Genomic DNA, 12,680 nt, shown 5'->3' with positions numbered 1-12,680 from the left:
GCTAGACACCCATCTCCTCCTAAGAAAATAGAATTCTTGATAAGGCACTTGACTTGGATAATGCCCAATAGGAAGTGATGTACCACATGGTCACACGAAGAACATGGTTAGTGACCACTACTCTCATTCCTTGTGAGAGTCTCGCCAAGCTCCAATAAAGAGCTTCTATCTAACGCTCAAGAGAAGATGTGCCAACTGTTGCTTCGAGGTAATGTCAATCCCCATATGGCATCTAAGATATCTCACTGTGGTCCCATGGGAAACCTATGTGAAATCCTCATGTGGTCACGACAATAGCTGCCTAGTGTCGCATATCCAAAATCCATTGGACTTGTGTCAATTAATTAGGACACTAGTTGTTTTGTAAAATATCACCATGACTGTTAGAAAGGCCATAAAGTTACTCTCATCCCCATTTAGAAAGACTGCTGTCATAAGCAAAATCCACATCAAGAAGCTCCTGAAACTCAAGGAGGGTGAGTCCTAGTGTTTTTGTAAACCATTGTCTTGTTACTAGCAATGGGGAGTTCACAGAGGGAACTTGAATGGACAAATTGTTCTCTCTGGTGATCTTGAATGATGGCATGATTCAATGCTTTCAGTAGGCTTTTCCTTTTATGCTAGAAAGAGTCATACTACATTCTCAAGGGCATCAGACCAGAGATTCCTTCATAGTGAGATCTGCATTGTATATAGTTGAGCAAGCCAACTTTTTACATGCATGAAACATTGATACTGAAACTTGGTTATCATTATTTTCACTAGGTGAATCAAAGGCTTCCTGAATGGTGAATGTCCATTACCTGTGGCATGCTTATTAAGGACCAATGCCTACTATCATGTGAGTCACCTCGTAACCACCCATGATTGTGTGGCTCTTGCCTGATCAGAGTCCAGGTTGTGTTTGCATGGTACACTCTAGGACCTAGCATCTGCTGTGTCCATCAGCTGTTCCCAGAGAAGTTAGAAACTTGTATACTTTTCAAGTTTGATCATACTTCATTACTGCACTTATCAAGCGTTCTAGGATAGAATAGCTTTATTACTTTGCAGGTTTAAGTGTGATGGTTTGACATTAAGATTTCTTAGCAAAAGAAGATTTTTCCATCAAATTGACTGTGTTTGTCCCACAAGCTACAACTATTAATCACGGTTACAATAGTCTGAATGATCAAAAGGTGTATTAAACGTTTTAGCCACCACATCCTACCCTCAACATGTGATTTATTCTTTCATGCAGGTCCCCTATCTCTTTTAGACTGCAAAACAAACTGGATCAATGCAAGTAGATTCACGGCAGGGAAAAATATCTCATTGAGTATTATCCTAGCGGATGCATATAACAATACCTTGACAGACTTTTTACCTTTAAATGTCTCTTTTAAGAGAACTGACAATAGTTCCATTCCAGCAAATATTTTACCAACACTTCAAATGGAAAACAAAACTGAAGTCATAAGATTTATTGCCACTGTTGTGGGAACTTACTCAATGGAGGTTGCATATAATGCCACAAGCTTTCCTGGATCACCATTCTTTTTTACTATTTCTGCAGGTAATTTTTCTCTTGCATCTAATCCACATATCAAATCAACAGTAAGAATCAATAAACCTCTCTAGTAGAAGTTTCAGTGTGCAGGAAAGCATGGTTATTATGATGCACAGTTAGAGCAGGCACACATTCAAATGCAAGGCCTTCCATGGGATAGAGGAGCCTGTTCTCTGACACCTTACCTGTGTTGCACAGCTGGCCCTCAATTACATTTGTCCTCGCATTCTTATTTTCTCAGTTCAAATGTAATGAATGGGTGTACTTGCAAAAGTTCCTTGCTTTGTAATTCAAAGTGTCCATTTGAGTGGCCAATACGTGAGATAATGTCGTAGTATCTCACCATGGTGATAAAAAAGGCTATCTTAACAAATCGTCTGATGCATCGCCAAAGTCATTGAACCTAGGTAATACAAAAGTAAAGTGTTCACTCTCTAGGTAGCCAATAGGTAAAATAATGTCTTAATGTGTCATTGTAGTGGTGCAAATGATATCTTAGTAAATCATTGATGTGTCTAGATATTGAGGCCAAATGGGAGTGGTATGGTGTCACGACTGGTCCTGGATACATCCCTCATCTAGGTAGCCAATTGGTAAAATAATTTCTTAACATGTCACTGTAGTGGTGCAAATGATATCTTAGCAAATCATTGATGTGTGTCTAGATATTGAGGCCAAATGGGAGTGGTATGGTGTCACGACTGGTCCTGGATACATCCGTCAACTGTCACCCTACTAAACTTGTGATTGGCCGCTTTCTCTTAGGAAGTCTTGGAGGGGTTTTTCCTTTTGTGGGGTATGCTAAGGTCATGTCAATATCTTCTTTCTATCCTAATTTTCAGCTTCTTGTTAATCTCATTACTCATCCAGATAGCTCAAGTTTCTCGAATTTGTGGTATGTTCAACATTTTCATGACATCCAATAGTGATGTGAGGCCAACCCATTTCCAAAGTACCAATATGTAATGGCCCATCTAATTCATAATAATGCTTCTCAGCTGCAAATCGCTGTGTGCACCCATCTCTATTCAACAGACTTCATCCATATCCAAGCTTTATTGCAGCCCTTGTACTGAAATATTGATATAGAGAAAACTATGGCTGCCAAATAGGACAAAGCTTCTAGACTGCTTGGAGTAGATGTTAGTGAATCAAATCAATATCTATTCACCAGACAATTTAGCAGTGCTTTTATCCTCCAGGTTAGGGTATGGCAGCCTTGAGTGTGCGCATTACCTAACCTAACTTTGTAAGACCCTACTCTTCTATGCCCAAGGGTCCTCTAATGGAAGAGTCAATGGATCAATAGCATAGGGCTCTCAAGTGGAGAGGCAGGTGGCTACAAATTCCTACACAGTCATGTTGGGATACTATACCCCCAAATATGACAGAGACAGAGAGCTAGTATGGTGTCTAAGAAAACCTTCCCTTAGTTCATGACCCTTCGGCAAGAAAGCGGCATGTCCTTGATATACCATCTTGTTCATGGTGTGTGACCTTCGAGAGTCTAAGTGTGGCCCACACAATGAACATCCATGATAACTTGAGGTAACCAGACCTATCACAATACCCCTATCTAGTCTCAACACAAACTTGAACGAGCCATGTTAGATATCAACAATGAGAATAGAAGCCCACTTACCTAAGCACTCTCGGAATCCCAAAAAATCATGCATGGTGCACATGAGAATGGCTTATATATTAGCGGACTTCCAATCATCATACTTGCTCATGTCTTCCACAATGACCCCCTTCTCCCACAAAATCTCGAGCTCATCAACTAATGGATGGAGGTAGACATCCATGTTCTTAACTTTGTAGCACCTAGGAATGAGCAAGTTAGGGATCATGTGTCCTTTCTTCGTAGAAAGCCATGGCAAGATATTGTAGTTTACAAGGACTAAAGGCCACACTATAAGAAGTTGAGTAGAGACCGAATGGATTCACACTGTCCATAGTATGACCAAGCCAAAGATTCCTACCTTTCCTGCAAAGCTTGGAAAGGTGGAGTCAATGTGGCTCCATGTGCGTGAATCTACTAATATTCGTTTGACTTCATCCATGGATCTATTCTGTGCATGCCACGTTGTGAAGCTTGCCATGCTTGACGTACAAAACATGTGACGTATATGTGGTATAAGTCAAAAGTGTTTGAGAACCTTCTAAGCCCATGGTTGTAGAGGCACTCTTCAGAGCAATGACATTCATACACAGGATATGGAAGCTCCCGCATCATAGATACTCTAGATTGGCATTGGCCTCTTCCAAAAAGTTAGCACAGGAAGGGGAGAGACTGTTGGTACTGACAAATGACAACATGGATGAGCCTACATGGGCTAGACATCAATTAGTTCCCCCCATTTGACTATAGTTTGGATTTCCCTAAACTCCCTCTTACTCGACCTAATCTATGAATTCAGTCATTAGCGTTGGCATTTTGAGAGTGGAAACAAGGAGAACTTGGATTCATCTACCTGTCCCTCTAAGATTCAAGATGGAGCATTACTGGGATCATTTTCCACACCTCTTGGAGGATGGATTCATTGTTCGATCACAATACATAGACACACACCTCTCCCATGGTATGCAAGCTGCTATTGGATAGATACGTACCTCCTCCCACTAGCTGCGGTTCGAGATAGGAAGATGAATAGATATTACAACAGAGGAAAGGATATGTCAGCTCGGTGATCTAGAGATAGAGGAACACTACATATGTAGATACATAGTCTACTATGATATATAAGGGAGATACCATTGTCTCTTCTGTGATGGTTTCGGTCCTCTTTAGCACGCCATGGAGTACAAGGACTAGAGATGCTTAGGGCTTTTCCCCCTGGAGCTCCAGAGGCACCGCACAACATTTTTACAAAATAAGAGACCACCCCACCTAGAAGGACCCAAGCAAAGACCATTGACAGACTTCTTTCACAAATCTGATTTCATAAGTACCACTAGCTTAGCATATCTATCCGCATCTATTCAAACCATATCTACATTGTGCCGTGGAGTCACATTAGACCGGGCCATTGCACTTTGTAGAGCATGACGACCCCGACCACCTAGCCAATGTCTAAGAGGCCTATATCATAATCGGATTAGAGCCATTATTGCGAGACATAGGAGACTCACCCCTCAACACATTAGTAGAGCGGCCCTAGACCATTTCACGATGGAGATTCTTAGAGATGGACCACTCTAGCTAGATATCATATGTGTGTGTGTGTGTGTGTGTGTGTGTGTGTGTGTGTGTGTGTGTGCTCTTCAATTTTTAGATTCATTTTGATTTTAGTAGATCTTAGCCTCATATTAGGATACATTTATTTATTTCATGTTACTTCACTTTAGCTTAACTATGATAAGATGACATTGGATATAGATGTATTGGTTTTTGTCTCATAGGCCACATTGGCCTTTTGTAGACCTTAATATATCTTTCTTTACTCTCTCTCTCTCTCTCTCTCTCTCTCTCTCTCTCTCGCGGATGACGCCCCTCTAACAGATGATATGTGACGCTTGTACTAACGGATGTATTGACGAATGACGCCTGACGCGACTAATGTGGACTTTGGTCTTAGTGGACGTTACTCTCTCTCTGCCCGACTGGACGCTGGTGTGAGAACGACGACATGAGGACGTTGACTTGCCGACTGGACGTTGGCGTGAGGACAACTACCCAACTGGACGCTGGCGTGAGACGGGTGCTGACGCAAAGGCGTTGCTTTGCAAGGGCATGTCTTTGTGCAAAGAGACAATCACTATCCTGCAGAGTCACGTCTCTGCACAGGGAGACTTTGGCTGCCTTGGAAGTTGCAGAGGTATTGCAATTGTTTAGGAAGGGTCTACAAGGTCAATGCAAGCACACTGAGTGGCTTTCCTAAACTGCGAGATGCTAGAGACTACTGACAAAGAAACCAGTGGACATGAGATTGAACTTGATACACAACCAATCGGGCCAACCATAGGAGGCACTGCATCAGAAGAGCGGTACAAGACTCCCACTAAGGACAAAAAGTTCTACTATAGACAAAACAAAAGGAGAGCTCATGAAATGCCACTCCCACAAGTGTCGAGTGATGGACAAAGATGCAAAGGCTGATTGCAACAAATGGTTTGGATGACATGAAAGCCCTCATAAGAGCTAAGATTGTAGCAATATGTATGCCAATGTTTGACAAGGTGACAAGTGACATGAATGCGATGCATGAAACATGGGGAAAGGAATTGAATGCTAAAACGGATGCAAACCAGAAAGCATACATGAGGGTGTGTAGAAACATGCAGCAAAAAGTCATGAATGACATGGATACAAAGCAAAAAGACATATATGAAAAATTGCAAGAGACATTTAAGGAAGAACTAAGTGATGCTGTAGAAGCAAATAGGAAATTATGCTCTAACGGCTAGGATGATGCAAAATATAAAGAAATCAAGGCTGACTTGCAAATGGATATGATAGATAACTTGAACAACGTAAGGGACGCTTGGAAAGTAGATATGGATGCATTGAAATCTGATACAAATGCATTCATAGCAGCCAAGGACATGGAGATTGCTGAACTCAAAAGGTAGTTAGAGTCATGTAGGAATGAATTAGTGACATACAAGTCAACAATGGATGCACAAACAGCAATGCTAAATGCACCAGAATTAAAGAAAGAGGTGGAAAGTTTAAAAAAAGACATGCACACATGGGTGAATGTGGTAGAGGGAGCTTAAAAGAAAGTAGAAAATGTTTAGCAAACAGTGAAAGAAAATGCACAATGGATTGAGGTAGTGAGAAGAAACAAAGGGGTGCCTCAGAACAAAGTAGAAATGATGAACTCAACACTAGAGGAGGAAGCAAAGAGGAAACTCCATGCATTGCATGTACGTGTGGTGGGGTGGGCTAAAAAAGGAAACCCCCAAGAGGACGCTAAAACAATTTGTGCTAAGATGGGTGCAGACGAGACATGCACTATGGATGCTTGGAGGATAGGTGATCCAAATGACCAATGAGGTTGGATCCTCATGCTGAAATTTGGAGACATGGATAGCAAAAGGGCCTTCTTATCAAAAAGAAAGGCTTTGAAGGGTGAAAAGATTTACCTCGATGAGGATCTCACACCCGCATAGTTAGAGCACAGAAGGGCTTGCATGCCAAAAGTGTTGGAGGCACGTAAAGAAGGCAAGTATGCTGTGTATAGAGATGGCAAAGTAATCATAGCAGAACGGAGATCACAATGGTGATACAAGGCCTATGAGACGTTAAAGATGTCCCTTTGGAATTGTAATGGTTCAATGAGACTCGATGCACATTATTTTGAGGATACTTTTCGTGGGATAGATATGGCTATGTATACAAAGACACATCAGTGTACAAATTCTAGATTACCAGATATTAAGGGATACAAATGGGAGAGCATTACAGACCTCAACGCCATAGACCAAGAGAAACCAGGGGGTCAGGAGGGGTGGCTATTCTTTATCGTGAGAGCCTCCAACACATGATTCACGTGGTGTCACAAGATGTGCATGCTAGATACATGTGGGTAAGGCTAAGGATAGGGCATCCGAGGGATCTATATGTTGCGGTACACTACTTCCCACCTGCCTCTTCAACATTTGTTACTAGAGAGGAATCACCATTTGAAGTACTACATGAAGATATTATGTTTTCTTATGCATTCCTCTGCTCAGTTCAACCTTCTAATGCTTCATCAACTGTTAGAGAGGAAATCTCCTATTGGTCTCTCTTTTTTCTTTTTTCGTAAAAGGTAATTGTATTAATTACGAAAAAAGAGTACAAGTTTTCATGATTACAAGATACACGAGGGCTCTAAGCCGACATGTAAGATCCCAGTACTAAGCCACACAAAAGTTACACACGCGATGGCAAAGACGCAGAGGAAATTGCCATATGCCAGGTAAGCAAGTCCTCGCGAGGGAGCAAGTCCGAGTGTCGAATGAGATCTATCTGCCAATGCAAGAGACCTTTAAGCCGGGCAATGTGTTTTGGTACATTAGAGGCAGAATAAAAAAGAAAGGCATTCCGACTGGTCCAATTGTGCCAACATCCCCAGAATCTGAAGAAGTGAAACAAGATTTTCATATGCAACTGTGGCGGTGTGGGGTATTTTGGTCGCACAAAAACCCAATCGAACGGGGTAAGCGAGGGCCCCACCACTGTACGCCAAACCTGTGACAAGAGCGACCAGATCCTCTTGGCCAGCGGGCAAGAAATAAATCGATGCCGGGCCAATTCCACAGTAGTGGTACAGAAGAAACAATTTCCATTCGAGATTCGACGCTTGGAGAGGGCCGAGGCAAGAGGAAGACCACCAATCATCACCCGCCAAAGAAAGACCTTGCATTTAAACGGTGTCTTATTCAACCAGCCCTCCATCACCGTTGCCTTCCACCATGACTGAGATTTCCGCAAACCCCATACAGAATTAGCTTTCACACCCAGCCATTGATGATCTTTAATGAGAAGATGATACACCTCATTAGCAGAGGCCTTTTCCAGACTCAACCGGCCTGCAAGGTCCGAGTCCTACCAAGGACGATCCACCGCCAGGGCAGGAAAGGGTTGCCTGCCCCGAAGCACCAACAAAAGCTGTTCCCATAAATCACGGTATTCGCGCGGGATCCTGAACAATCTCTTGGCAGTACGAAAGGATGCGAAGACATTACGAGTGGCAAGGGTGGCATCCGCAAATGAAGTCACACCCAAGCGGGCCATGCGATTAAATCTTGGTCTAAGCTCATGTTTGTCTTCCCACGAAAGTAATCTTGAGACTGCCAACAATTCCAGTTGAAAGGAGTTAGCATGCAAGCGGTCCTCCGCTGGATGCCAGCTCGCCTTTTGGAGCACCGCTTTCTAGGAGCCGACCAAATGTAATAATAGAGAGGAGGGGCTGGAAAACCGAGAGTCTGCATTAAGGACATGCCACCAGGAGCCCCGAACTTGTGTATTGCCATGTCGAAGCCAGCTATCCTCCAGAAAATGACGGGCTATAATGGTCCATGGGTGATGATCCACGCACATAGCGCGAAAAAGTGACCAATGAAGGGCCAGCATATGAGTTTCAGCATCCAAAATAGCCCCACCACCCAAGCGTTTGGGGGTACATGTATGTGACCACGAAATCCACGAAATACCTGCATGCAAGGAATCCTTCTTCCATAACATGAAACGAATAGGGCGCGTGAGAGCCTTCAAAGTAGTAGGAGTCCAGGGCAGCAATGGCAAGAAATATGTGAGCATTGGCAACATAATTGTTTGCACCACTTTGAGGCGGACATGAAAGGGCCACGCTTGCGACTTCCAATACATAAACTTAGTTGCCAGTTTCTGTGAAATCCACTCCAGTAGCTGCTTTGGCCGAACATCAACACCCAATGGGTACCCAAGGTGCCTGGAGCCACGGGGAACAACCTGACCCTGCCAACCCAATGACTGTAAATCCGACTCCGTGCAGCTGAGAATGGCTGATTTGAAGGCATTGATGCGAAGACCCGAAGCATGACCAAAGAGTATCCAAACATCTAATGCCTTGCGAATGTTGTCCTTGTCTGTACGCAAAATCATAAAGCTATCATCAACCAAAGATTGGCTAATGAAGTGCTGCCCCAAAGGAAGAGACAAACCGGCCAGCTGATCAGAAGCTGCCATTGAAGATAACATTGAAAGAACCGGGTGAGTCGCCAGGGCAAAGAAGAGAGGACTCAAAGGGCAACCCTGTCTCACTGCGCGTGCAAGGACAAATGGCTCTGTAACCCCACCATTGATCATAACACACGAAGAAGCCTCAGCACTAATTGTGTAGATCAATCGGGACATCCGCGCCCCAAAACCCATAGCGGACATAAGTTCAGCAATGAAAGACCAATCTAAAGAGTCAAAGGCCTTTTCCAGATCCAACTGAATCAATACCACTTCCTGGCTAGAGTGCCTTGCATAGTCAATGGCCATTTGCACATTTAAGATATTATCCAGAATGTTGCGTCCCTTAATGAAACCATATTGAAGAGGATGCACAATAGCTGGAAGGTGCTTGTGGAGCCTATTCGCTAGGACTTTGGAAAAGATTTTATACATCGAGCCCATCAATGAAATTGGTCTCCATTGTTGCAACATTGACGGCGAAGGAACCTTTGGAAGCAATTTGATAATGCCTTCTTTCCATGAGGAAGGCATGACCCCTGTTTCCCAGACCTGCTGAAACATAGCCACCAATGGCTTCACCAGTTGCGTAACCGAGCACTCAAAGAATTCATTGGTGAGGCCATCCCAGCCAGGGCTTTTATCCTTGGGCAGATGCAACAAAACATCCATAACCTCCTCCTCACAAATATCTGCCTCCAAGGTAGCTCGCATATCAAGTGGAACCTGATGGCGGACCAAATCATAGAAAACTGAACGTGCATACGTAACCTGGTCAGAAGGCGAAGAAGAAGAACCAAGAAGATCCCGAAAATAATTCCTGCACATCTCGACAATGGTGTGCGGATCAGTAACCATGCGACCTTCTGAATCCTGAAGTCTTGTCATATTTTCTCGAGCAGGAGAAGCATGCAAGGCGCGAAAGAACTTATGAGTCTGGCAAGCATTATCTTGCAAATTATCAGTCAAATTGTGTAATTTGGCCTACTGATAGGATTTCAACTGAAATTCTTTAATAAGATCGGCCAAACGTTGCGCCAGTGATAATAGAAAATCATCATCTGGGGTATCCACCAGAAGCGAACGAACCAAAGCCAGTAAGCCTTCCGCTGCATGGCGACGCCGCCGACAAAGAGAGGCATGATGTATCCCATACTGGCGAGCGACCCGTTGCACATTAGAGACCAGTCATTCAAAAGAAACTGTGCCCTCAGAGGCAAAGTCCAATAAAAATCTCTCAATCAATTGCTGCATATAGCCCTGAAAGATTGAATGCTTCAAATAAGAAGAGTTGAAACGTAAAGGAAGTCTATCCAACAACTGCATAAAAGGTGCAATAGGTTGTGCCAGTATCTCAAGTTGGAGAGGGAAATGGTCGGACAAGGCATATTGCTGCAATACTTTTATTTCCAGCATCTCAGGAAGAAAGTCATCATCCTGCATGATGTACATTCCTTGCAACCGCGACCATGTAGATGCATACTACGCTGAATGAAAAGTAAACCCTGGAGAGGACAGATGTAACCAAGACCATAGATCTTGCTTAAGAGCCGCAAGAGCAAAGGCATTCCACGCCCGGCTTTCCGGAGCATCCATCACCGAATGCCCGGAAGTGGACTGGGAAGAGTCAACACACATATTGAAATCTCCCATCACGAAACCCCTTCTGCCAAGTGACATGGAGCTCTGCAAAGTCTTCCAAAGATCCCGGCGAGATAAAGGTTCATTCGGAGCATAGAGGCCCAGCAACCATAAGATCTCTCCTTCAAATAAAATTTCAATTACCACAAAGCGGCCCTACACATCATTTTTAATAAGAATAGGCTGATATTTCTCATGGACAATCATAAGCACTCCAGAATAATGCACACCATGTGTCCCTGCATAAAATAAGCGAAAACCATGGCAATCCACCACTCTTCCTGCATCATCGTGACTCTTGTGCTCCACTGCACACAAGGCATCCCACTGATTCTCATGCAAGACAGTCCACATGGGATGTTGCTTATGGCGAGAACAAATGCCTTGCACATTCCACGTGGCTATCTTCATATATCTGAAAAAAGAAAAATCAGGAAGGAGGCACCGCTTGCCTCGATTTCACCTTGTCTGCTAAAATGTCAAGGACACCATCATCCAGAAAATCGGCTAAGACTGCAAAAGAATTCGGCCGACCAGCTTTAGAAGTAGATGGGATATCCACTGTCTTAGGGGTTGCGCGGGGATAGCGACGATCCCAGGGTGTAATCACATTGCCTTTGGAATCAAATGCCAACTTAGCAGGCGGGCCCTTGGGCCCGTCTGTATATACTTTCCTCGTAGACTGATTACGGGGAGCAGAAGGAGCCATAGTACGTGCAACATGCTGTGAAGAGGACATTTCTTTCCTGCGCATATACGTGCGCATTGAAGCCTTTGACACAGCAGGCCCAGAATCCAGCAAAGCAGCATCCAACTTCTTACCTTTTTTGGGATGTGCCTCTATCCATTCATTGTTACGAGAATCCAAACCCAAAACCTGTTGTTTACCTTTATCCAAAACACTAGATGGCTGGGTTTCCTCCTGTGAGGGAGCATCAAGCACCATGTCATCCCTGGGCGGCACAACATGCACATTATTGGAAGACGGTTGCCTCTCTGGGCATTCGGCCATAAAGTGTCCCAATTTACCACACAAAAAGCAGTGTCCTGCAAAGATACCCCATTTCAAGCGAAAATGTAAAGGATGCATGCCAGAGCAAGTAAGGTGCAGCCACGCAGGCCTCTTCCTGGTAGTGTCCCATAACATACACAAATGGTTTCTATTCATTGCCCTTAGGCTTGGGGGGACCAGGACCGTTCCCACAACGGCCATGGCATCCTTTAACAATGGCCAATAAACAGCCGGGCAATTTTCCACCTCAACCCACACCCGGCATTCACGTTGAAGCAGGCGCTGAAAGTCTGCTATAGGGTGCCATGGCACAACATGAACCAAGCAGCGATCAAAGAATAATGGTAGTTTGGACAGGAGCTCAGTCCGATGCTTGTCCGAGTTCAGCAGAACCTCATAAAAGCCTTGAGGTCCAACAAAAATCTCCTCAACACACTCCCCTTGCAGTAAATGGTGCAACCACTGGCGAATATGGGAAAGCACTGGGATCTTGCCAGTGAAGAAGAGTATAACTGCACGGTCATAAAACACTGAAAAAGAGCGCAGGACCGTTTTCGGATCCACCCGCATCAGAAAAAGCTTCATGATTATGCTGGACATAATCGCCAAGCAACATATTGGCAAATTCCAGCAAATGCTCCTAGTCAATTTCCTGGGAATTCCACAGAATCAGAGGCCACCTGAGCATACGAACAATCCTGATGACCGATTATCTCTTCGGGCGTAGGCTTGGAGCGTTTACCCACAGGCTGAAAGTCAGGAGCAGGCGGCATCTCCTCTGTACACGACACCATAACCTCCGGTTCCTCTACATCAGAATCCGGACCAAG

General features: G+C 44.1%; 1 protein-coding gene across 1 annotated transcript in view; it reads left to right on the top strand.

The window, feature by feature from the left end:
• Nucleotides 1–12,680, top strand: part of LOC148015316 (uncharacterized) — a 293,490-nt gene that overhangs the window by 74,538 nt on the left and 206,272 nt on the right. Inside the window, exon 12 of the mRNA XM_087664938.1 lies at nt 1,241–1,555. Coding sequence (XP_087521064.1) covers nt 1,241–1,555 — 315 coding nt within the window. The remainder of the gene's footprint in view (nt 1–1,240; nt 1,556–12,680) is intronic.

This window comes from Lygodium microphyllum, chromosome 24 (genome assembly GCF_053477565.2).
Source record: "Lygodium microphyllum isolate KBCC chromosome 24, Lygodium_microphyllum_v1.1.10, whole genome shotgun sequence".
NCBI classification, from domain to species: Eukaryota; Viridiplantae; Streptophyta; class Polypodiopsida; order Schizaeales; family Lygodiaceae; genus Lygodium; species Lygodium microphyllum.
This window is presented reverse-complemented; position numbering and strand designations above follow the sequence as displayed.